At 44.3% G+C, this 22872-nt stretch overlaps 2 protein-coding genes across 2 annotated transcripts in view; one reads left to right on the forward strand and one right to left on the reverse strand.

Moving 5' to 3' along the window:
* mpp3 (membrane palmitoylated protein 3) overlaps positions 1-21070 on the reverse strand; it is a 53626-nt gene extending 32556 nt beyond the window's left edge. Inside the window, exons 1-2 of the mRNA XM_033035282.1 lie at positions 20815-21070; positions 4377-4469 (exon numbers count right to left, since the gene is read on the reverse strand). Coding sequence (XP_032891173.1) covers positions 4377-4401 — 25 coding nt within the window. The 5' untranslated portion in view covers positions 4402-4469; positions 20815-21070. The remainder of the gene's footprint in view (positions 1-4376; positions 4470-20814) is intronic.
* LOC116981736 lies at positions 15473-22326 on the forward strand. Its single transcript, XM_033034788.1, has 6 exons — positions 15473-15567; positions 16682-16838; positions 16938-17129; positions 17224-17295; positions 17432-17578; positions 22213-22326. Exons 1-6 carry the CDS (start codon positions 15473-15475, stop codon positions 22324-22326), a joined length of 777 nt encoding a protein of 258 aa, XP_032890679.1.
* Positions 22327-22872: the final 546 nt, after the last annotated feature.

The raw sequence follows: 22872 nt of genomic DNA on the forward strand, positions 1-22872 counted from the left end.
GGAATCCGGAGCACCCGGAGAAAACTCACACAGTCACAGGGAGAACGTACAAACTGTGCACAGATATCACACGTAGTCAAGATCGAACCCTGGTTTTGGGCACTGTAACGCAGCAACCCTACCACTGTGCCCTCAAGCCAATAATGACCACAAGACACTGAACATGAAGCAAATGTCTTAACAATATGTCAAATGGTGTTAAAACTATCAATTCCCAATGGTTACAGCAAACTTTTGTTGCATTTTTACTTTTAATTTTTTTAAGTATATGAACAATTATGCATTCAATTTACAACTTTTAAAAAGGCATCCAAAAATTAGATAGACATAAAAACCACCCTTTTGAATCAAGCAATGTTTCTATTTTAATTTCAGCTTATTTTTTAACTACAATCGATCTCATATTTGCTGCAGCATCACAATGCTCTTGCAGCAGTGAAATTTGGTCTTAGCCAAGATAAGATTAAAGAAAAACCTCTCATTTAAATTTGGCGCTCTAAATAAAGGTTATACTGATAAGTTTATCAAAGCTAGTAGTTACCATATTGTACTATGACATTGCTGCTGGTTAGAGCTGAGGTGGCTGAACTGCAGTTGTAATTATAATTACCTAAACCTGAATCTCTTCCCAGTGGGATGTGCGTGCTATTTCGCTGCTCGCAGTGGTCAAAGATATTTGGCATACTAATTAGTCGCTTCACTTATGAGCCTCAAGTTACTAATAAGTCAAAGGTACACAAAAATGCTGGAGAAACTCAGCGGGTGCAGCAGCATCTATGGAGCGAAGGAAATAGGCGACGTTTCGGGCCGAAACCCTTCTTCAGACTGATGGGGGGTGGGGGGGAGAAGGAAGGAAAAAGGGAGGAGGAGGAGCCCGAGGGCGGGGGGATGGGAGGAGACAGCTCGAGGGTTAAGGAAGGGGAGGAGACAGCAAGGGCTAGCAAAATTGGGAGAATTCAATGTTCATGCCAACCGGACGCAAGCAACCCAGGCGGAATATGAGGTGCTGTTCCTCCAATTTCCGGTGTTGTTCACTCTGGCAATGGAGGAGACCCAGGACAGAGAGGTCGGATTGGGAATGGGAGGGGGAGTTGAAGTGCTGAGCCACCGGGAGTTCAGGTAGGTTATTGCGGACTGAGCGGAGGTGTTCGGCGAAATGATCGCCCAACCTCCGCTTAGTCTCACCGATGTAAATCAGCTGACATCTAGAGCAGCGGATGCAGTAGATGAGGTTGGAGGAGATGCAGGTGAACCTTTGTCGCACCTGGAACGACTGCTTGGGTCCTTGAATGGAGTCGAGTGGGGAGGTGAAGGGACAGGTGTTGCATTTCTTGTGGTTCCAACGGAAAGTGCCCGGGGAGGGGGTGGTACGGGAGGGAAGGGTAGAATTGACAAGGGAGTTGCGGAGGGAATGGTCTTTGCGGAAGGCAGACATGGGGGGAGATGGGAAGATGTGGCGAGTGGTGGGGTCACGTTGGAGGTGGCGGAAATGGTGGAGGATTATTTGTTGTATTTGCCGGCTGGTGGGGTGAAAGGTGAGGACTAGGGGGACTCTGCCCTTGTTGCGAGTGCGGGGATGGGGAGAGAGAGCAGTGTTGCGGGGTATGGGAGAGACCCTGGTGCGAGCCTCATCTATGGTGGAGGAGGGGAATCCCCGTTCCCTGAAGAGCGAGGACATTTCCGATGCCCTGGTGTGGAACGTCTCGTCCTGGGAACAGATGCAGCGTATGCGGAGGAATTGGGAGTAGGGGATGGAGTCTTTACAGGGGGCAGGGTGGGAAGACGTGTAGTCCAGATAGCCATGTGAGTCAGTTGGTTTGTAGTGTATGTCGGTCAGAAGTCTGTCCCCTGCGATGGAGATGGTGAGGTCAAGGAATGGTAATGAAGTATTGGAAATGGTCCAGGAGTCGAGATTGAAGGCTGTCAAGAGAGTCAAGAAAATCAAGAGAGTCAAGAGTTAAGACATGTCTTTCTGCATATGTCCTACACTGAGACTCATCAGAGATGCCACATTCTACCTGGACCCTCGTAAAGAACAATATCTTTGGAAGCTGATCACTCAGATAACTGTCATTCTACTATGCTCTTATCCTTGTCTTCCACAACCCAAGATATTTTTCAAGCAATCTAAGCTTATGTGAGTGATTGTTATCAAGCACTATGGAGATTCTGTTTTGAGGTTTTATTCCAAGTATATCCATAGAATACATTGTTTTTGACCAATTTATTAATTTTGTTTTGGAGTTATTCAATTTGACTATGGTCCTTGATGCAATAGTGTTTTTTGCCACAAAAAAAATAGTAAAATCCACTTTCTAGTTTGAGAGTCACAGTCAGAGCTATTCAACAAGTAAACAGGCCCTTTGAACCAAGTTGACCAAGATGTAAGTGTTCAAAAGGGAACTGCAGATGCTGGAATATCGAAGGTACACAAAATTGCTGGGGAAACTCAGCGGGTGCAGCAGCATCTATGGAGCGAAGGAAATAGGCGACGGAAGGGTTTCGGCCCGAAACGTCGCCTACTTCCTGAGTTTCCCCAGCAATTTTGTGTACCTTTGACCAAGATGTAATTTGCCTTATTTGCCAATATTTGCCCCACAGTTCTCGAAACCCTTCCTATCTATAATATCTATCCAAATATCATTTAAATGCCGTGATTGTTTTAACTGATCCAATTCACAGTTCCTGTTAATTTTTCTTCTTTAATCTTAAAGATCTGGTTAATAAGCATGTGTGGATTATGTTTTAAGGGAGCACAAAGGTACAGCAAATTGTGCAATAGTTTCATTGCACCAGTGACCCATGTTCCATCCTGATCTAAATTTAGTCACTCATCAATAAAAATACAAATTTAATAATCTATCATCAGTAATGACGACCGCGAATGTCTCATTTGGTATTAAAAATCCATATGGTTTATTAATGTTTCGAAAAACAAATCTGCAATCCTTAAGTGGTGCAGTCCATATATAGTACTCAACACCTGTTAAAATGGCTGACTCTTGACTGACTTTGCAAACTTCTCATTTAAAGAGGAATTAGAAATCAGCAATCAATGCCTCACTCGTGGCTACCATATATTTTGACTAAACTATTAAACAAAAATTGCATTAATTTACAAATAACTGCCAGAAATGGGAGTTTTATTTCATATACATTAGCTTCATAAGTTTTAGGAGCAGAATTAGGCCATTCAGCCCATCAAGTCTACTCCACCATTCAATCATGGCTGATCTATCTTTCCCTCTCAAGCCCATTCTCCTGCCTTTGCCCCATAACCCCTGACACCCTTACTAATCAAGAGTCTGTCAATCTCCACCTTAAAAATTGACTTAGCCTCCACAGCTATATGTGGCAATGATTTCCACAGATTCACCATCCTCTGAGTAAACTTCATAATGAATTCTATCAATGTATGTTGCACACTTCAGCACGGTAACTCTCTTTTGGTTGTCAAGTAAACAATGAGGCTTGTACTCTGTTTCTCAACAAATTGGTATCAGCCCTTGGGTTTTTCAGTGTTTTCAATGTAAACACTTTGTAACAATTAGACTTTTTCACTGATATACGTTTTTTGTTTCCATTTTTCGTATTCTCTTTGCAAACCACGACAGAAACACATACAAAGCCATAGTGAACAAAATCATCCATGAGTGTGTAGGAAGGAAGTGCAGATGTTGGTTTACACTGAAGATAGATACAATGAAGGGTCTCAACCCAGAAACGTCATCTGTTCCTTTTCTCCAGAGATGCTGCCTGGCCTGCTGATTTACGCTCTCATTTTGTGTCTAAATCATCCATGGCTTGCCTTGCTCTAGGGATATGTGCCCACTTAGTTGGATGTACTTGTATGTGCACTTCAAACCAATAACCAATAAAAAAATTCAGGAGATACTCAGCAGATCAGGATGAAAGATTATCCTTTGGAAACATTAACTTTATTTTGCTCTATCCACTGATGTTGCTGAACAGCTCCTGGTTTGTTTTAATTATTAATTCAGATTTCCATCTTTGCAATTGGATTATTGTCCAAATCAATATATTGATGATCTGCTTTTATATTGCATTTTCAATATTTATTTAATTCCCCAAAGTGCATCTGGTTAAAAGATGTGGATTGTGTAGGAAGGAACTGCAGATGCTGGTTTAAACCCAAGATAGGCACAAAAAGCTGGAGTAACTCAGCGGGTCAGGCAGCATCTCTGGAGGAAAGGAATAGGTGATGTTTCTGGATTACACTTTAAGCAACTGGATTACACTTTTAAAAAGAGATCTAGCATTAAAAATGATACCTTATTATAAAGAATAAGCAAGAAATGTACCATAATTGGAAATGATTTACTGGTGTAAGCACGGAAGGAACAGTTATATTTTACCTGCTGCAGTAGATAGAGCCGGCATGGTCAGACTGATGCAGGAAAGCAGACCATTCACGTTTGAGGAGACTAATGTTTCATTCAGTGACACTCCTGCAACAGATCAAAAGTATTAATGAGCAGCCGTTTGCCAACTAAATACGCATGGTGGCCACGTAATCAGCTAGGATGCAGGAATTCAACGTTGCACAGAACCAGCTCACCAGGAGAAAGATGCAGCTCGTAATGGAGTCACAGGAGACTGCAGAGGCAGGAACTGTCAGCAGCTCATGATGTTAGCAGAATGTGACAGAAGCCTGCAGAGCCATTCCTGTGCCAGGGCTGCTGTTGTACAGGTTGACCTGAAAAGTTGCCTGCGTGCCCACAAGACATAGTCATACAGCACAGAAATATTCCCTTCAACCCAACTCCCTGCCGACCAAGATGTCCCAACTCAGCTATTCCCATATGTCCATGTTTGGCCATAACCCTCCAAACATTTCCTGTCCATATGGCTGTCCAACTGTTTCTTTTAAAATATGAAATAGAAATAGTAAATATATTTAAAATATTATTTTACCTGCCTCAACTACTTCCCCTTTGCCGTGTTCCATATACCCACCACCCTCTGTGTGAAAAAAACAGCCTCTCAGGTTCCTATTAAATTGTTCCCATCTCACCAAAACCTATGTGCTCTGGTTCTTGCTTCCCGTGCCTTGGGAGAAAGACTCTGTACATCAACTCTCTCTACTCCCCTCATGATTTTATACCTTTATAAAATAATCATATCCTGTGCTCCAAGAAATGAAGTCCTAGCCTGCCCTGTAGTTCAGACATTCGATTCCTGGCAACATTCTCGTGAGTCTTCTCCGCACTCTTTCCTGCTTAATGGCATCTTTCCTATAGCAGGATGACCGAAACTGAACACAGTACTCTAATTATAGCCTCACCAACGTCTTGTACAACTACAATATAATGTACCATCTTTTACACGCAATTCTTTGACTGATGAAGGCCAGCAATCCAAAAGCCTTCTTCACCACCCTATTTACCTACAATGCTATTTTCAGGGAACTAGGTACTTGTAGTCCTCGATCTCTCTGTTCTACCACATTCCCTAGACTTTACTATTCCCTGTGAATAAATCCAAGCCATCTTGTAAACTGCGGTGTAGGAAGGAACTGCAGATGCTGGATTAGACTGAAGATAGACACAAAATGCTGGAGTAACTCAGCAGATCCGGCAGCATCTCTGGAGAAAAGGAATAGGTGACGCTTCAGGTCGAAACCCTTGTCTGAAGAAGGGTACTGACCGAAAACATCACCTATTCCTATTGTAAACTGCTGTTCCTACTGCTGAAGTAGCAGACAAGCCAGTCTTAATATCTAAGCAGGGACAACATTCATTAGAAATATTTTATTGTTTGTGAACATTTCAAATAAATCCCTATATCCCTAGACCAAACAGTCTGAAGAAGGGTCCCGACCTGAAACATCACATATCCATGTTCTCCAGGGATGCTGCCTGAGCCGCTGAGTTACTCCAGCACCTTGTGCCCTTCAACAAGTTAATGCATATTGGCAGGTTACTTTTACTAACTTGCAGCACTTATATCGACTAATATTGATGTGAAGGCCTATTGCAAAACATGGAACGAAATGCTGCAGGATTAAAGAGCAATTTTCAGTTCACAACATTTTTGTAAACATTTATTAATTCACCTTTAGAACAGGGTAAAGCACAAAGTGCTGGAGGAACTCGATGGGGCTGGCTGCATCCATGGAGGGAAATGGACAGATGATGTGTGAAGAAAGGTCTCAACACGAAACGTCACCTATTCCTTTTCTCCAGACATGCTGCCTGTCCCGCTGAGTTACTCCAGCTTTTTGTGTCTACCTATGGACATATAATGTTTCAGGTTTGTTTAAGAAGGAACTGCAGATGCTGTAAAATCGAAGGTAGACAAAAATGCTGGAGAAACTCAGCGGGTGAGGCAGGATCTATGGAGCGAAGGAGATAGGCAACGTTTTGGGTCCTGCAGGTCTGAAGAAGGGTTTCGACCCGAAACGTTGCCTATTTCCTTTGCTCCATAGATGCTGCCTCACCCTAATGTTTCAGGTTAGCTGTTCCTGATTGCAGAGAGAGGATATATCTGGATTAATGGGAAAATGTATCCAAGACCCTGTTGTACAGGGTCTTGGATACATTTGTTGTACAGGGTCTTGGTGAGACCACACCTGGAGTATTGCGTACAGTTTTGGTCTCCTGATCTGAGGAAAGACATCCTTTGCCATAGAGGGAGTACAGAGAAGGTTCACCAGACTGATTCCTGGGATGTCAGGACTTTCATATGATGAACGACTGGATAGACTCGGCTTGTACTCGCTAGAATTTAGAAGAATGAGGGGGGATCTTATAGAAACTTACACAATTCTTAAGGGGTTGGACAGGCTAAATGCAGGAAAATTGTTCCCGATGTTGGGGAAGTCCAGAACAAGGGGTCACAGTTTAAGGATAAGGGGGAAATCTTTTAGGACCGAGATGAGAAAAATATTTTTCACACAGAGAGTGGTGAATCTCTGGAATTCTCTGCCACAGAAGATAGGTGAGGCCAGTTCATTGGCTATATTTAAGAGGGAGTTAGATGTGGCCTTTGTGGCTAAAGGGATCAGGGGGTATGGAGAGAAGGCAGGTACAGGATACTGAGTGGATGATCAGCCATGATCATATTGAATGGCGGTGCAGGCTCGAAGGGCCGAATGGCCTACTCCTTCACCTATTTTCTATGTTTCTATGTTTCTAAAATCCAGCACCTGCAGTCTTTTGTGTTTCTGATTAGAATAGTGGTCTGGTTTATTTTTCGTACCTTCTTCATTGCAACAATATTGACGCCAGCTGCTCTCAACCGCGATCAATGAGTTCAGTAATTGACTGGGATAAAAGCCAGGGCTTCCTTAGTCTGGGTGGCTCAATATCACACCGAGTAGCAGCCTTATGTTGAAGTTCAGGGAGTGCAATATAATGACATGCTTGTAAAACAGTATCATGCTGAGCAACTCTCACTTAAAGCTCAACATCTTGAGTCTGCTTTTTATACAGTTTGGACAACATTTATTATCTTCTTGACATCAGAACTAATGTCATCATTCAAATTAATAGCCTCGGAAGTAGAAATGTCCATTATAACATGAGTAACTCAGTCCTATTGAGTCCTGTTGCTCAGCAACATTTTTCAGTTATCTTTTATTTTTAATTTATTCACAACATATGGACTTTTGCAATGGCCGCTTTATGATGCCTCTTCCACATTGATAGCACTGAAAGGATACAAGTGTCTTTTATTATCATATGTCCCAAAATGGAACAGTTCTTACTTGCAGCAGCACAACAGATATGTAAACATAGCACTCTGTAAAACCTGTAATGAACAAAAAAAAGTTCAATATATATAGATGAAAAAAACAGACAAATAAATAAACAATAGTAAATAAACAATAATTATTGATTAGTACGGGTGTCGGGGTTTTGGGGAGATGGCAGGATAATGGGATTAGATTGGAGAGATAGATCAATCAAGATTGAATGGCGGAGTAGACTTGATGGACCGAATGGCCTTATTCTGTTCCTATCAATTATGAACTTATAATAACACAAGTTTTGTGTTCTTATGGGTCACTGAACATAACAATTTTATATTCGTTAAATGGTCTGAGTTGACTGATTTATTACAGATTATCTTATTGTCATATACAACAGGATGCAATGAATACCTCATCCACATGGAGCTCACAGAGCAAACACTGCACGTCCAGTAATGATAAATACTACAATAAATTCAATTCTGAGTACTAAACAGTAGAATGGTGCAAGACAGATCAATAGATTTTGAGATACCACGTGTTTGAATGGCCTCACCTTCCTTTCATTTATTGTGCTCCAGTATCCACTGGAAAGCCAAGATGTGGACAATAAAAACATAGTTCTGCACCAAGTTCTGTTCAATGAATTGACCTACATTTGATTCTATATAAGCAACACTTTCACTTTACAACTCACACTCCGAAACAAATTCCTGCTCGGCCCCTTGATCTTCCTTCAACTTCATCACTTCATCATCGGTGGCCAAGACCCTAAACTCCTTGATCTCAGTGCATAAGCCTCTGCCTCCCCATCACCTTGAACCTTACCTCGTCAGCCCCACTTTTGGTCATCTGTCCCCAATAACTAATTGTGTAGTTTGACTTCAGTTTTCTTCTTTGAGAATCATACTATAGAGTGCCTTGCAAAGTTTCACATTAAAGGAATTGTAGAAGTGGGTTATTGTAGATAGACAAAAAACCCGTTTCCTGGTGGGGACCGCCCAGCACCTCGGCTTCGGTGGCGGCACAGTGCTGGAGCGCCATCGCGGAGCGGAGCGGGCGATGCCTTGCCTGGGTCGCCGTGCTGGATTGACGCGCTGGAGCTCCGGTGAGCTGGACCGCCGAGAGCAACACCTCCGGGCTGCGGGTCTGCGGAGCGGAGCGGGCGGCGCCGACATTAACATCGGGAGCCTGGGAGCTCCAACTCGGTGCGTCCTTGTCGGCTGCGGAAGCCGACAATCCCCTGCTAGGAAGCGGCCGTTCCAGGTGGCCCAGCCGCTGTGAGGACTCTCCCGACGCCGGGGCAAGACCACCCGGCTAGAACGGCCAGGAACATCGGGCCTCCGTTGAGGCAACAGCAGTGGCCTTAATAGGCCTGACTTTTGGGAGAACTGGGGTTGGGGACTGGACTTTTGTGCCTTCCCCCACAGTGGTAACCACTGTGGGGGGATAATTTTTCTGTGTGTAAGGTACTTTGTTAGTATGTGTCCAAGATGGCTGTCGGAAGAGAGAGTGGACGCTGGCGCGCTTTAGCTGCCGCTGCTCTCTCATCACATTGTGTTTTTTTTGATTTTTTGATTTTGTGTCTTTGGATTGATTTCTATCTTTAATTTGTGTATTGATGATGTCCTTATTATTTATTTTTCTCCGACTATATGTTTTTTTTTCTCTTCTGTTTAATCTTTGTAAGGTGACCTTGAGATTTGAAAGGCGCCCGAAAATAAAATTTAATATTATTATTATTAAAATGCTGGAGTAACTCAGAGGGTCAGGTAGCGTCTCTGAAAAAAAGGAATAGGTGACGTTTCGGGTTGAAATCCTTCTGGGAGATATTGAAAGTGGAAGCTTGAAAGCGTACACCACTGGAGTCAGTGTTTAAGAGAGAGCTGCAGATGCTGGTAAAATCAAAGGTAGACAAAAATGCTGGAGAAACTCAGCAGGTGAGGCAGCATTTATGGAGCGAAGGAATAGGTGACCTTTCGGGTCGAGACCCTTCTTCAGTCTGAAGAAGGGTCTCGACCCGAAAGGTCACCTATTCCTTCGCTCCATAGATGCTGCCTCACCCGCTGAGTTTCTCCAGCATTTTTGTCTACCACTAGAGTCAGAAACAGTTTCTTCCCTTTTGTGATCAGGCTTCTGAACAGTCCTTCCATAGAGAGGGCACAGACTGTTGCTACCTCTTTATTGCTATTGGATTTAGTCTCTGGAAATGTTGCCATACAATGCTGGGAAATATATTCTTCACTCTGTACATATCCCTTCACTCTACCTATTGTACTTGAGTTTGGCTTGATTGTATTTATGTATAGTATTATCTGATCTAACTGGACAGCATGCAAAACAAAGCTTTTTACTGTACCTCAGTACACATGACAATAAAAACCTAAATGTATTGCTGACGTGCCTCCGATTATCAGGTTGCTTCATGCCATTTCTTCCCAGGAAGAATAATTGGCCCGGGCAACTCAAATGACCTTTGGATTGGATCCACACATGAGCCGTTCTCTTCAGAGTAGACAAAAGGTAGAGCCACTGGGCAAGCAGCCAATGAAAGCTAATAGTTTGATGCAATGTGGGTTAGATGAAACGATAGCTCTTGTTTTCATGCATTTTTACTTGTTCTGAACACGTTTTGAGTTTGGAGTTACTCTGGAGAACTATAATTAGGTGAACTGGCAACTGTTGTTCAGCCCAATGGTACCCGGTTGGTGGAGTTCATAAGTTCACAGTTTTTATCCACGAGTAGTTGCTCTACTCAACAGCCAAAAATCTGTAGCCTCCCTTTGATCTGGTATTTTGTTGGTTCACATGCTTGATCAATGGTGTTTTATCATTAATGTTTAATTATTATTAATATTTAGTGTTTTCTGAGTCATTCGTAACTGTCACTGTATGTCATGTTGTTACTTGTGGGCGGAGCACCAAGGCAAATTCCTTGTATGTGAATACTTGGCCAATAAACTTACTAACTTCATAAGTTCTAGGAGCAGAATTAGGCCATTCAGCCCATCACGTCTACTCCATCATACAATCACGGTTGATCTGTTTCCCTCTCAGCCCCATCCTCATGCCTTCTCCCCATAACCCCAGTATTTATCTTTAACCCAGCCAGTTATTCCATATATATTTATATCTGTTTCCACATCACTTTTTTTCAAATTTACCTTTGTATCTCTATCTATTTTTTTTCTTAATTGTGAACCTGGGCTTTGGAAAAATGTTGACTGGCTGCCTGTCAGGAGGTGAATGTACTGGGATACAATGGAAAAACGATGCTGTCAATGGGTTTATAATTGGACTGGTGGGAAACTGGCATGAATTGCTTGGTGACTATCAAATTAGTGCTATGCTATGACATTATTAGAATGTAATGAGCGAATTTGTACCCGAGGTGTTGAATCATAGGTGAAAACTACTAATCACTTGATGAATGACCTTAAGGCGATAATTGTTTGTAAAGCAATCTGCATGTGAAGATAGCATCCACATAGCACCATGAGACCCGGGTTCGATCCTGATGTTGGGTGCTGTCTGTGGGGAGATTGCACGTTCTCCAGGGGATCACGTGGGTTTCCTCTGGGTGCTATGGTTTCCTCCCACACCGCAAAGATGTGCGGGTTTGTAGGTTAATTGGCATCCATGCGTTGCCCCTGGTGGATGCGAATGAGGTATCACATAGAACTAGTGCGAAGGGTGATCGATGGTCGGCATGGACTCAGTGGGCCGAGGGGCCTGTTTCCACGCTGTATCTTTCAATCAATCATTCATGTGGAGCGAACCTCATGTTTGAACTATTCATAAACAATCACATCCATAAATCAGTACACACTGCCCAAGTAATGGGACGTTTCTTTCTTTCTTTCCTCATGTATGTATTCATCATTTTCCTACTGCTGCTTCTCCTATTATCAGTGGAAAGGCAAGCAAACACATCCCAGAAGAATATCATAGAATGTCCTACAACATAGGAACCTGCCCTCCGACCCACTAAGTCTGCACCAAACATGATGACAAGTTAAACTAATCTCCTGGGCCTGCACTTGATCCATCTCCCTCCATTCACTCCAGATCCATGTGCCTATCCAAAAGCCTCTTAAATGCCACTATTGTATCTGCCTCCACCACCAACCCTGGCAGCATGCTCCAGGCACCCACCACTCACTGTGTACAAAAAGCATGCCCCATACGTATCCTTTAATCTTTGCCCCTCTCACCTTAATTCCTATGGCCTCTGGTCTTTGATATTTTCACCCTGGGGAAAAAAATCTTTGTCTATCCTCTCTATGCCTCTCATAATTTTATATCAGCTAACTTTGTGTTTTGAATTATTCCCAACCGACTGTATCCATAAATCAGTGCAAACACTGTCTAGTAAAGGAATGTAACTTTATTTCCACCTGCATTTATTCATTATGTTTGCATTGATGCTTCCCATGTTATTAGTGGACGTGCTAACAAAGTCATCCCAGAAGGACAACAGACAGAATGGATGAATTGGCTGCAAGCTGTTGAACATGCACCAGGCAAACACTCAATTTACCTGAGCTTTGCTCTGGAGGTTACAGATAGCCGCTTAAAAAATCACCAGCTTGGCCATCATGTGTTCCTGTGTACAAGATGCCATTTCTCCTTCTCTTTGCAAGGTATCTGCATTCAGAACATCTCCCGACGGGCCGCACGTGGCAGAGCAGCTCCCGATGGGCTGGTGGGCCTGGCTTGTCCACCGCAGAGCCAGGACACCCACCTGGAGTGGGAGCCTCACCCGAGCCTCGTCTCCTGCTCATCCCCGAGGACCGGGAATAGGAGAGGTAGATGCAGGGAGTGGGCGATGGCGGCAGACGCTGGAAAAAGGGCCGTTAAGAAGAACCGGGGGTCTGAAGAAGGGTCTCAACCTGAAACTACGCCCATTCCTTCTCTCCAGAGATGCTTCCTGTACCGCTGAGTTACTTTAGTATTTTGAGTCTATAGACAATGGGTGCAGGAGTAGGCCATTCAGCCCTTCGAGCCAACACCGCCATTCAATGTGATCATGGCTGATCATCCCCAATCAGTACCCCGTTCCTGCCTTCTCCCCATATCCCCGGACTCCGCTATCTTTAAGAGCCCTATCTAGCTCTCTCTTGAAAGTATCCAGAGAACTGGCCTCCACCGCCCTCTGAGGCAGAGAATTCCACAGACTCACAACGCTCTGTGTGAAAAAGTGTTTCCTCATCTCTGTTCTAAATGGCTCACCCCTTATTCCTAAACTGTGGCCCCTGGTTCTGGACTCCCCCAACATCGGGGACATGTTTCCTGCCTCTAGCGTGTCCAAACCCTTAATAATCTGATATGTTTGAATAAGATTCCCTCACATCCTTCTAAACTCCAGAGTATACAAGCCCAGCTGCTCTAAATGGTATCTTTGGGGTAAACCAGCATCTGCAATTCCTTCCTACACACGGAGGTCTCAACTTCCGCGCCCTCAAGGTCGGCAGTGGGAGGCGCCCCCGGGGCACAAAGGTGGCCAGTCGAGGAGAGGAACGACGGTTCGTGAGACGATTTGGATCATGGCGACGGCTGCAACCGGTCTTCATGGCCAGCTGCAGTTGGGACTTGCAAAATACGCCAAAACCTGGCGACTGGTATATGGACTCAGTGGACTGTTTCTATGCATCCTGCTGTTAATCGGGGATTGTACTTATTTATGGCAATCATCTTATTGACCTGTATGCAACAATAGAATTTTGCTGTACATTGGTACATGTGATATTAAAGAACCGTTGATCCATTGAATCATTCTGGCCCGATGCTCCTGCTTCCCACTCTCACTCTGACCTTTGTCTGTGGTCCCCTACACCCTTACAGTGAAGCTCAATGCAGACTTGAAGCACAATTACCAATGCATTAGCAGCCTGCTGTCCTCTATCGAATTCTCCAACTTCAGGGAACTTTCTCTCTGTACCACAATTGGCCACTTCTGCCAAATGTCTAAACACAAAGTGCTGGAGGAACTCAATAGGTCAGGCAGCATCTGCGGAGGGAATGGTCGGGCGATGTTTAAGATCGGGACCTTTCTTCAGACGCTGGAATATCCCAACAATGCAGCTTTCTCCACTCTATTCATTTCAGACTCTGAACCAGGGGCCACAGTTTAAGGATAAGGAGTAAGCCGTTTAGAACGGAGACGAGGCAACACTTTTTCTCACAGAGAGTGGTGAGTCTGTGGAATTCTCTGCCTCAGAGGGCGGTGGAGCTAGATAGGGCTCTTAAAAGTAGCGGAGTCAGGGGCTTTGGGGAGAAGGCAGCAACGGGGTACTGATTGGGGATGATCAGCCATGATCACATTGAATGGCGCTGCTGGCTCGAAGGGCCGAATGGCCTCCTACTGCACCTATTGTCTATTGTCTATTGTCTATTGTCTATTGTCTATTGTCTATTGTCTAAGAGTCTTGACCTGAAATGGTCCACTCCCTCCACAGACACTGCCTGACCCACAGAGTTTCACCAGCACGAGATTCCAGCTTCGCAGTTCCTTGCATCTGCCAATAGTCACTTTGGATCAGTTTTTCCTCTTGTGGTCTTGTCTGTCCTGCTGGGCATGTCCACAGTGTTATCTTCAACAATAAATCACATGAATAGTGATCTGACCTTGCCCTTTCTGTTATATATTCGTTGTTTTACCCTTCCCACCATCACCATTTCTGCTACCAACAGCTAACTATAGATTGGTTTAATTTAGAACAGGGTGGCACAGTGGTGTAGTGGTAGAATTGCTGTCTCAGAGTGGCAGAGACCCAGGTTTGATCCTGACTGCGGGTGCCCTCTGTACGGAGTTCGAATGTTCTACCCTTAACCTGCGTGGGTTTCCTCCAGATGCTCCGGTTTCCTCCCACACTCCAAAGACGTACAGGTTTAAGGTTAATTGGTATCGGTAAAAAAATGGTAAATTGTCCCGAGTGTGTAGGATAGTGTTAAGCGTGTGCGGGGACTCGCTGGTAGGCATGGACTCGCTGAGCCAAAGGACCTGTTTCCATGCTGTGTCTCAAAACTAAACTAGAAATACAGTGTGGAAGTAGACCTTTTGGACCACCGTCCATCCCAACCATCGATCAGCTTGTTCCTTGTAACTAGTTCCTTGTTATCACATTTTTCGTATTTACACGCTCGGGTCCAATTAACCTGCAAACCTGCACGTCTTTGGGATGTGGGAGGAAACCGGAGCACCCAGAGAAAACTCATGCAGCCACGAGGAAAACGTAAAACTCTGCACAGATACCACCTGAAGGCAGGGTCGAATCCGGGTCTTTGGCGCTCTGAAGGGCCTGTCCCACTTGGGTGTCATTTGCGCCTCGTTTATGCGTCATGTTGAAAATTGGTCGATGCGTCGTGACGCGTGGGTGGCGCGTGGGTGACGCGCACATAGCGCATGGTGAGGTGTGGAATCGCATGTAGTGGTGGGCGGTATCGTGCGGCGCTCCAGGATTTCGTAGTGTTCCGAAATCCTCGCGCGCCACCTGCGTGACGTATCGCTTATGTACGCTGACGCATAGACTACGCATGCTGACGCATTGCCGTCGCACGCTGACGTCCAGACGTCGCACGTGTATCACGTGGCAATGTCACCGTGCGTCAATGTCCGTAAACATGCGTCGCCGCGCGCCGCCCAAACGCAGTCGACCCGCCTTTTACACGACATGTGAGCGCCGCATCGCGTCACAACCCGGATATAAAGCGCCCGAGTTTTGAAAGTTTTCACTCACCGAAAAAACGACATCACGAATGGCTCCTAAAAGAAGCAGGGCCCTCAGGAACAAAGTTCAAAAGAGGCCAGCCATGCAGGAGCAGAACCAGGTGATGCAGATTGAGATCCAGGAGTATCCAGCCCCTGTTCCTGACCATGCTGCTGCCCCAGCTCCTGCACCAACTCCTGCCCCAGCTCCTGCCCCAACTCCTGCACCAGCTCCTGCATCAACTCCTGCACCAGCTCCTGCCCCAACTCCTGCCCCAACTCCTGCCCCAGCTCCTGCCCCAACTCCTGCCCCAACTCCTGCCCCAGCTCCTGCCCCAGCTCCTGCCCCAACTCCTGCCCCAACTCCTGCCCCAACTCCTGCACCAACTCCTGCCCCAGCTCCTGCCCCAGCTCCTGCCCCAACTCCTGCACCAACTCCTGCCCCAGCTCCTGCCCCAGCTCCTGCCCCAACTCCTGCCCCAGCTCCTGCCCCAACTCCTGCCCCAGCTCCTGCACCAACTCCTGCCCCAGCTCCTGCCCCAACTCCTGCACCAACTCCTGCCCCAACTCCTGCACCCACTCCTGCACCCACTCCTGCACCCACTCCTGCACCAACTGCAGAATGGGACTCTGATTTGGCTCAGGACACTGATGCCTCAGCTGGGTCAGTAATTAAGAAGAAGAAGAGGCTTATGTTAACCAAGCATTACGATTTTAGCAGGGAAGACGAGGGGACCTGGTAGATTGGTATCAGGCCCACCCAGAGTTGTATGTCAAAGCACACAGGAATTTCAGGAGCACGGATCTTCGGAACTCGCTGCTGGAAAACAAGGCAAAGGAGTTCTCTAGCTGCAGTTGTAAGTACACACTTTGTAGTTTGTCTGCATTTCTGTAGTTGTAATTGCAGTTCCAATTAAGATTACAATTTGATCCACACTTATCTTCATTCATGCTATGTTTTCACAGATGACCAACTGTGCCAATGGTTCAAAAGTCAGAGGATAAGGTTCGGGAGGCTGTCGCACAGTCTGCATAAGTCTGGCTCTGCAAGACTCCACAAGGACGTAGCAAGCCGGTGATTGAGAAACAACAGTGGATCATGGAGAAATGGGGGTTTGTGCAGAACCACATAGTTTGAGTGGAGAGGAAGGAGAGCAGCAAGAAGGTGAATAGTTAAAAAAATATTTAACAGTGATAATTTGTTGGTCACCTTGTTTGCTACATCCTGATGGTCTTGAACATCTGTAATACACTTCCAGTTTATCAAGGATAAATCCCCATGCGTCATCTCTAGAGGAAGCCTCTGGGCCCAGCACGGCAGCCAAACAGGTGCACAGCAAGCGGAAGCCGGCACGCACATCTGCGCCTGAATGTGAAGAGGCTGGAGAGCAAAGTCAGCGGAAGATGTTCACAGATGTAAGAGCTTTTGGGTGAATTATCAGCAAATTTCTTATTTAACCCACCCCAACGTCCATGGTTCTCCATCGCCTCCAAAAATTTACTCTTTTGTTGCAGATCATGCAACAGGCGAAGACAACGGCAGACGTCATAAACATCATGTCACAACCAAGGACGGTGCACGAGAGGACTGTTTATGCCTTCTCAACGTTCTTGCGAGAGGAGATGCTGCAAATCCCAGAATGCGAATGGCTTAGCTACTCCTCGGAGGCCTTTGCCGTGGCAAGGGCCCACAGATCTCCTCAGCCAGTAAAATATTTTAATCACAGTTCATGGGATTTATAAAACGTTGGACTTTAATGCTTTATATGAATTACTCACTATGAATTCCTTGGTGTTGCAGAGTCTGATGAGGCACATGCCATTCATGGGACACCAACAAATGGGGATGATGGCACCACACCATGCTCATCGGGTACACTGTGAAACCTTTTCTGAGTCTGACTCAAGATTATCTGTGACACACAGCATGTGAAAGGTTGTGATTTGTTTTATATGATTTGTTTGTCTCCCAACTCATATTGATAGAGGTTTATGTGTTTTACCCACAGGCGATGATGGGACCACGACACATGGCATACCCATGGATGGCAAGCGCACCCAACATCAGGGCAGGCAGCTCAACGCCACATCAGGCACATCCAGCATCCGACATGGTGACGCGTGATTTGCGAGCGACACTCATACCGGCCTGTCGCGTAAATGACGAGCAAATGACGCCCAAGTGGGACAGGCCCTTGAGGTAGCAACTCTACCGCTGTGCCACCGTGCTGCTCTAGTCTTGTGTTTGCTTTCCCAAAGGATCTCTGATCAAGGAGTCCAGACCTGAAATTTTCTATAAACTGTTACTCTTTCTACAGGTGTTGCCTGACCTCCCAAATGTTTCCAGCATTTTCTATTTTTATTCATATTTCCCAAATCTGATGGTTGTGGATTCTTTTATTCACCAAATTCCATCCCTCATTCACTGAATAATCCGACCTGTTTATAATCCAGAGTGCTTCACTAAATTGCATACCTTTTACAGGAATCCTTGGAATTAGTGTTGTCTTGTGGATTCAGGGTAAAGTGTAACGAATAAATCATTCATTGATGTTTAAGGACCAAGCCCATAATCCTTCCCGAAAGAACAATATAACAATATTTTGCACTATTTTCATTAAATTATCACCGAGCCTACTTTCATTTATTTTATAATGCTTATTGCAAGCTAGACATGAAAAGTTTAAATATTTGCCGTGTCGTTTAATAAACATTAAAATTCACTGTAATGAGCTACTTCTGAAGGAGTTAAATGGTATTACGTGCAGTGTGTTACTAAGCATGGTGGTCAATTTAAAAGGTAGCGAAGTTAATTAATAATGTTAGGGTTTCATATTTCATGACGCACTGAAAGACCATTCAGCCCACTAAGTCAATGCTAGCTCTCATATACATAGGTTAGTATTGCACAGGAACATGCCTTGTGGCCCACAATATCCGTGCAGAACATGATATCAAGTAACTAATCTCTGTCTGCATATGATTCATCTCACTCCATTCCCTGTACATCCATGTGCCTTTCTAAAAGCCTCAAATGCCACTGTCATATCTGCTTCCACTACCAGCCAGGGCAGTGTGTACCAGGCACCCAGCAATCTCTGTGTAAAAAAAATCATAAGACCATTCAGCCCATTGCTCTAAGCCAGCTCTCAGAGCAATTCCATTCCTCCATTAATTTTTCCTGCAATCTATATTCTCCCTGAATTCTACCATTCACCTACACATGAGAGGCAATTCACATTTGCCAATTATCCTATTAACCTGCATGTCTTTGGAGATTATGCTGTACGTCTTTTAACTGGCACACGTAAACATGAGCACATTTTGCACATTTTAGCCTCACTCCACTGGTTGCCTATTCAGTTTAGGATCCATTTTAAAATTCTTTTATTTGCTTTTAAATCCCTGAATGGTCTTGCCCCGCCCTATCTATCTGAGCTTCTACACCCTTATACACCCGCCCGCTCTCTCAGGTCAGATAATCAGCTGCTCCTGAGTGGGCCTAAAAGTAAGCTGAAGCTCAGAGGGGACCGTGCCTTTGCTGTGTTGGCACCCAAATTATGGAACGATCTGCCTCTCCACATTAAACAGGCCTCTTCTCTGTCTGTTTTTAAATCACTTCTTAAAACCGATCTCTTCTCCGTGGCCTTTGATACCCAGTAAGATGTCGACTTTATTTACTTGATTTAATTTCTTATTTTGATTGCTTTTATTGCGTGGCTATTATTTTTACTCATGTTTTATGTCTTTTAATTTATTGTTGTATTTCATATGTAATTTTTGCGCCTCATGTGAGCTGTTATGTTGTCTGTTTATGATGTCTTGTTTATTCTTCTGTACAGCACTTTGGTCAACATTGGTTGTTTTAAAGTGCTTAACAAATAAAGTTGGATTGGATTGGATTGGATTGGATTAAGACAAAAACATGCACGCTCCGCATAGATAGCATATTAAACATTAATTAGCAAAAAAAAACAGGTGGTCCCTTTGAAGCATACAACATTCTTACTGGACTTAACAGGTGTTTACGTATTTGATATTTAGACCTTTAAAAGACATTTGTACAGACATGTGGATGGGATGGGTTTAGACAGCCATGGGCCAAATGCAGGCAAATGTGAATAGCCCCCTATGACGACTTGGTCAACGTAGAGAAGTTGAGCTGAATGGTCTTTAACCATGCTGTATAACTATGTTAAATGTAAATCCTAATCTGCCCTGGAAAATCTAGCCCTCCCGTCTTCTCAAGTTATGTTGTGATATGAACTCATCAACATTGAGAAAGGGTCAACCCAAAGCATTGCCTGTCCATTCCTTTCACAAATGCTGCCTGAGCCGCTGCGTTCCTCCAGCACTTTGAGTTTTTTCCCTTTAACGCTAATGTCGGGTTTTGTAGAAAAAATCTCCCGTGAATTAAGAGTTAAAAAAAATGTCTATTCCTTAGTCTGAAAAATCTATCCTGAAATTTATAATGCTGACAGTAGAGCCATGTAACTCGTCCATGGCGACTAAGATGTTAATTGCATTAAAAAAATCATTAACATCTACTCACGTAAAGAAAGTTGCTCAAGCACAATGTAGTCACATAGCCATAGTGTCATACAGAACGGAAACAGGCCCTTTGGCCCATCTTGTCCATGCCCCATCCACGCTAGTCCCACCCGCCCGCATATAGTGCAAGACCGTCTAAACCTTTCCTGTCCATGAACCTGTCATACTCGTGGAAACGATAGAATATCTGCAGAAAAAACCCATCATTCTCATTACTTGTGACAAACTCAATTTACAACGCCTTGTTCTGATCTTTCAACTGATAAACCCACTGCACCTGCATACTGTTTTTTTGATTTAAAAAAAAGTAATTACTTGGAGTGCACGAGGTTTGACAGGGAAGCAACTGGCTGCAGAACTTTTAAAGATCTTGAAAATGGAGCATTTTGCAGTATTGCTGCCAAAACCTTCAAGCAATTCAACAATCAGGGATTCGCCAGAGCAGAGCACAAAACATGCAGGCATTTTCTGGGAGGGACTCAGAGCAAACACTGGCATTTGCAGTCCATAGGTATATTTTGAAATTGGCTCCACTGCCATCTTCCAAATCTTTGGCTGCTCATTTTCCCCTCAGATTCTATCAGTGTTTTAGCAGTGAAAAAATTAAGATGCCCCCCAGAGCTGAATTGGAATACACCCCTCCCACCATCTGAATTTAGTATGGTGCATCAAACATCTTAACCAAAATGGTTCCGTGAAGATTTAACAGTGCCACTGCATTATTGATCAGCTTTTTGGATCAGCTGAATTAAGGGGGTATATAAACACACGGGTTCCTAGAATTTTAAAGTCTGCTTCAAAATTATCAGCAAAACGCAAAAGGGAGAAAACTGTTACTCACAAGAGCCTTTGGTATTTGCAGGAATAATCAACTTGAGATTTCAATGGACTCTGTACAACATGCAGTCACTGTGAAATGAGATAAATCCTCTGGTGTATCCATCCTGGGTAATTAGTGAAATCTCTCCACTGCCTCTCTATCGGAAGGCGGCTTCATCTGAAAATGACTGGGTTGTGGCCACAAGCAGAGCTTGCTACGTCACACTCTGACTTACTGTGGCAGGAGCTAATGTACCATTTCTATTCTCCGTGTTGTTTACTGTAACACAAGTTTAACACTTGTGCAGACGTTAACCCTTTGAGGTGCAAAGCACATCATGCGGAGAAAGCCAATTAACCACTTCAGCGCAGGCATGCAGTACACATTTGTTCAATAAGCAACTTTTGCATTTAAAATCTTGCTGTTTAAGTACCGATTCTTCAATTTTCTGGTATAAATATGTTTCATGTTTAAACTGGAGTGGGCGATTGATTGCTTGTGAAGCTTTGCTTGGAATGATGCAGGTTTTTAATTATAAATGATTTCATTGTCTTTTTTCTCTCTTGTACCTACTTCCCTGTTGTTGGTCGGTCATTTCTTGCATGCCAGGAGCTGGCTGCTTCAAGTGAAAATTGTATAGTTTAGTTTCATATTGCTTTAATTTAGAGGTACAGTGAGAAGCTTTTTGTTGTGTGCTATACAGTCAGTGAAAAGACTATACATGATTACCATCAATCTGTTCGCAGTGTTCAGATACAGCATAAAAGAAATAATGTTAATGTTTACCATAATGTTTAGTGCAAGTTAAAGTCCAGTAAAGTCTGAGTAAAGATCATTTGAAGGTCTCCAATGAGGGAGATGGGAAGACAGTTCTCTAGTTGGTAAGAAGACAGTTCTGTTGCCTGATAACAGCTGGGAAGAAACTGTTCCTGAATCTGGAGGTATGCGTTTGCAAACGTTTATGCCTCTTGCCTGATGGGAGAGGGGAAAAGAGTGGATGAGACTGGTACTTTGTTATGCAGATGGCCTTACTGAGTCAGCGTGAAATGTAGATGGAGTCAATGGAAGGGAGGTTGGTTTGCATGATGGTCTGGCTACACCCACAACTCTCTGCAATTTCTTGTGGTCTTGGATGGAGCCATTACCAAACCATGCTGATAAAATGCTTTCTATGGAGCATCTGTAGAAATTGTTGAGGGTTGCTGGGGACATGCTGAACTTCCTCAGTCTTCTGCGGGAGTAGAGGCATTGGTATGCTTTTTTGGCCATTGCTTTGATGTGGCTGGTCCAGGACAAATTGCTAAGATTTTGAAGCTTTCAACCGTCTCTACTTTGGTGCCATCAGCGTATACCAGGGTGTGTGTACTGCTTTGTTTCCTGAAGTCAATCACAATCTCCTTTGTCTTGCTCACATTGCAGGAAAGGTTGTTGTCTAGTCATCAGGTTACGAGGTTCTCAATCCCCTTCCTGTACGCCATCACATCAGGATTTGATATCTGTCCCACTACTGTGGTGTCGTCTGCAAATTTGTAAAGTGAGTTGGATTTGTATTTGGCTGCACAATGGTGGGTGTAAAAGGAGTAAAGAAGGAGGCTGAGAGCGCATCCTTGCGGGGCACCAGTGTTGAGGTTTATCATAGAGGATGACTTGTCACCTATCCTAGCTGATTGTAGACTGTGGGACAGGATGTCCAGGATCCAGTTGCAGAGGGGAGAGCTGTCTCCACAGTTCACAAGTTCAGAGATGAGTTTGGATGTGATAATGGCTTTGAAAGCAGAGCTGCAGTCTATGAAACATAGAAACATAGAAAATAGGTGCAGGAGTAGGCCATTCGGCCCTTCGAGTCTGCACCGCCATTCAATATGATCATGGCTGATCATCCAACTCAGTATCCTGTACCTGCCTTCTCTCCATACCCCCTGATCCCTTTAGTCACAAGGGCCACATCTAACTCCCTCTTAAATATAGCCAATGAACTGGCCTCAACTACCTTCTGTGGCAGAGAATTCCGGAGATTCACCACTCTCTGTGTGAAAAATGTTTTCCTCATCTCAGTCTTCCTGCATCTAGCCTGTCCAA

The sequence above is a fragment of the Amblyraja radiata genome, chromosome 16, assembly GCF_010909765.2.
Source record: "Amblyraja radiata isolate CabotCenter1 chromosome 16, sAmbRad1.1.pri, whole genome shotgun sequence".
NCBI lineage: Eukaryota > Metazoa > Chordata > Chondrichthyes > Rajiformes > Rajidae > Amblyraja > Amblyraja radiata.

Excerpts from the sequence above, each read along its gene's own strand:
- LOC116981736 (XM_033034788.1), top strand. The coding sequence starts at position 15,473 with ATGGCTCCTAAAAGAAGCAGGGCCCTCAGGAACAAAGTTCAAAAGAGG. Across the intron at positions 17,296-17,431 it reads CACCACACCATGCTCATCGG|GCGATGATGGGACCACGACA; the intron begins GTACACTGTGAA and ends TTTTACCCACAG. Across the intron at positions 17,579-22,212 it reads CACTCATACCGGCCTGTCGC|GAAAGGTTGTTGTCTAGTCA; the intron begins GTAAATGACGAG and ends CTCACATTGCAG.